The sequence below is a fragment of the Rhipicephalus sanguineus genome, chromosome 2, assembly GCF_013339695.2.
Source record: "Rhipicephalus sanguineus isolate Rsan-2018 chromosome 2, BIME_Rsan_1.4, whole genome shotgun sequence".
Taxonomy (NCBI): domain Eukaryota; kingdom Metazoa; phylum Arthropoda; class Arachnida; order Ixodida; family Ixodidae; genus Rhipicephalus; species Rhipicephalus sanguineus.
Genome location: NC_051177.1, coordinates 10,976,982 through 10,979,253, shown reverse-complemented (window position 1 = coordinate 10,979,253; position 2,272 = coordinate 10,976,982). Strand labels below are relative to the sequence as shown.

Here is a 2,272-nt window from a genome sequence, read left to right as displayed (position 1 = left end):
TAGCGATGGAAGTCGGTGAAGTCGAATCTCTCGCGGCAACGATACCACTAAGACGAAGTGTAACACAATGCAACTCGAGCATTACGCCTCTACGTGCACACTCTCGTCTCTCTTCATTAATTAATCGCACACTCATCGGGTGCACCCAAATGCATTCGCATTTCCTCACGATCCCCTTCGGGGAGGTGCGGGGGATTTTTTTTACACTGTGACGTTGCTGAAAGGCCATACCGTCTCGAAGACTTCCGTGAGCCGCTGCAAAAACTCGGTGTGCTGAAAGACGTAACCGGTATCCGCCTAGTGCATCGGTATGGTGGCGCCACCGCTCGGCTCAGGCGGTTGCACCCTCTCCCAACCCCCCATAGGATCCCATGTATTTTGAATGAAGTTTGCGATTCCGTTGCGCAAAAACAAACTTGCGCCATCTTTCGACAATACGCCACACCGACGATGCAAGATCTCTTCTTGCTTCCACCGATATGCCATGCTCCAAGGTGACCCCTCTCTCCACTTTCTTTTATTTCTTTCGGTAGCCGTGAGAACGCGCGCTGTGCACTGTGCAGTAGCGCACCCGACTAGACCGGCTGGGCTCGTCGCTTTCGTCGTGTCTTCCTTGGACGTTGCTGTACGATACCGGTAACTGACAGACGCTAGGCGCGTCTACACAAGTGACTCCGAGCCATGATGACCGAACGAATGCCCATTGCTTTATTCCCCTTAACCATATATAGAAAGCATGGCGCGTAGCGCCCTCTACATCTCTCCCCCGAGATATGCACACAACAAAAACACGACACATCACAAGTCAAGTCTTTTCGGAGTCTTAACTCGGCGACCAAATCTGGTGACTCGCGCTCCGCATTCATTGGAGACTTGTGGCGTCGCTGTTGCCGTGGCGTCTGTAACGGTGGCTTGGTCTTCGTGCCCCTCGCTGTATTCCCTCGATGCTGGCTCGTTGAGTTGGCTCGTGGTTGGGTCCGAATAGGGCACTAGATGCACCCTATTACGCACACGCACCGCGGTTGGTGTTTCCACGACGTACGAGCGGGGCTTCGAGGCTGGGCTGAGAACGCACGCCGTTTTTTTGATGTCTCGAACCCACACCGTGTCCCCCGGCTCCAGCGGAGGAAGGACGGTCGCAGCACGACGGCGATCAAAGTCTTTCTTCTGTCGCCTTCTTACCTCCTCGTCTTGGCATTTGACAACGTCAGGCGCAGGCCACTTCGGTTCCAGGCAATCCGCTGGCTTGAGAAGCCTGGTTCGCAGGCTGCGGCCCATCAGTAGCTGCGCTGGGCTAAACCCTGTGACGCCTGCAGTGTCTCTGTAAGACAGAAGTGCCAGAAAAGGACCATCTGCTTTCTCGAACATTTCTTTGACCGTGCGCACCATCCTTTCTACTTCCCCGTTAGACTGCGGGTAGTTTGGACTCGAGGTGATGTGTTGGAAGCCATAGTGCTTCGCAAAAGCTGCAAATGCGTGTGAAGCGAACTGCGGTCCATTGTCGCTTCGTACAACTTCGGGGATGCCAAAACGAGCGAAAATGCTTTTGACAGCATTGATAACCGCCTCAGAGTTCGTGCTTCTCATGTAGATGACTTCAGGGTAGCGAGAACGATAATCAACTACTAGTAGGTAGTTGTGTCCCCTGTGACTAAATAAGTCCATTCCTACTTAATGCCATGGTTGCGCTGGAGTTTTCGTTACAACCAATGGCTCACTTCGTTGCGCTCGTGTGGCTGCGCACTGCCTGCAGCGACTGACTCTGTCCCGTATTTGCTGGGAAAGTCCGTACCACCACACGGAATCCTGTGCTCTCAGCCGGCATCGGTTAATTCCCTGGTGGCCTTCATGGATAAGTTCGAGCGTATCCTTTTGCAGCGAAGTCGGGATGACAAATCGATTGCCTTTTAGCAGGACGCCGTTGCACAAAGAGAGATCGCCTCGATGGTTCCAGTATTTCTTGATGTGCTCCGGAAGCCTGTTTCGACGAGGCCAGCCCTGGGTGCAGTACTTGACGAGCTGGTTGCATTCACCATCCTGTTCTTGGTGCTTGCGGACATCATCTGCAGTAACCAGCTTCGTGTCAGTGATCGCTGCAACTTGGAATTCCACGAACTCTTCTACCACATCCACTAGACTGATTGACGGCTTCTCGTCTGGAGCCCTTGAAAGAGTATCCGCAGTGGCTAGCTGTTTGCCCGGAACGTAGACCACGTTGAATTGGTAGCGCATAAGTTTGATACGGAACCTTTGAATACGTGGAGGCATCGTG

The 2,272-nt window shown here is 53.2% G+C and overlaps 1 protein-coding gene across 1 annotated transcript; it reads right to left on the bottom strand.

Moving 5' to 3' along the window:
* Nucleotides 1-798: 798 nt before the first annotated feature.
* LOC125757056 (uncharacterized) lies at nt 799-1,665 on the bottom strand. Its single transcript, XM_049412139.1, has one exon. It carries the CDS (start codon nt 1,663-1,665, stop codon nt 799-801), a length of 867 nt encoding a protein of 288 aa, XP_049268096.1.
* Between the last annotated feature and the right edge of the window lie 607 nt (nt 1,666-2,272).

Bases quoted from the DNA above. Each gene is read 5' to 3' on its own strand.
- LOC125757056 (XM_049412139.1), bottom strand. From the start codon at position 1,665: ATGGACTTATTTAGTCACAGGGGACACAACTACCTACTAGTAGTTGAT.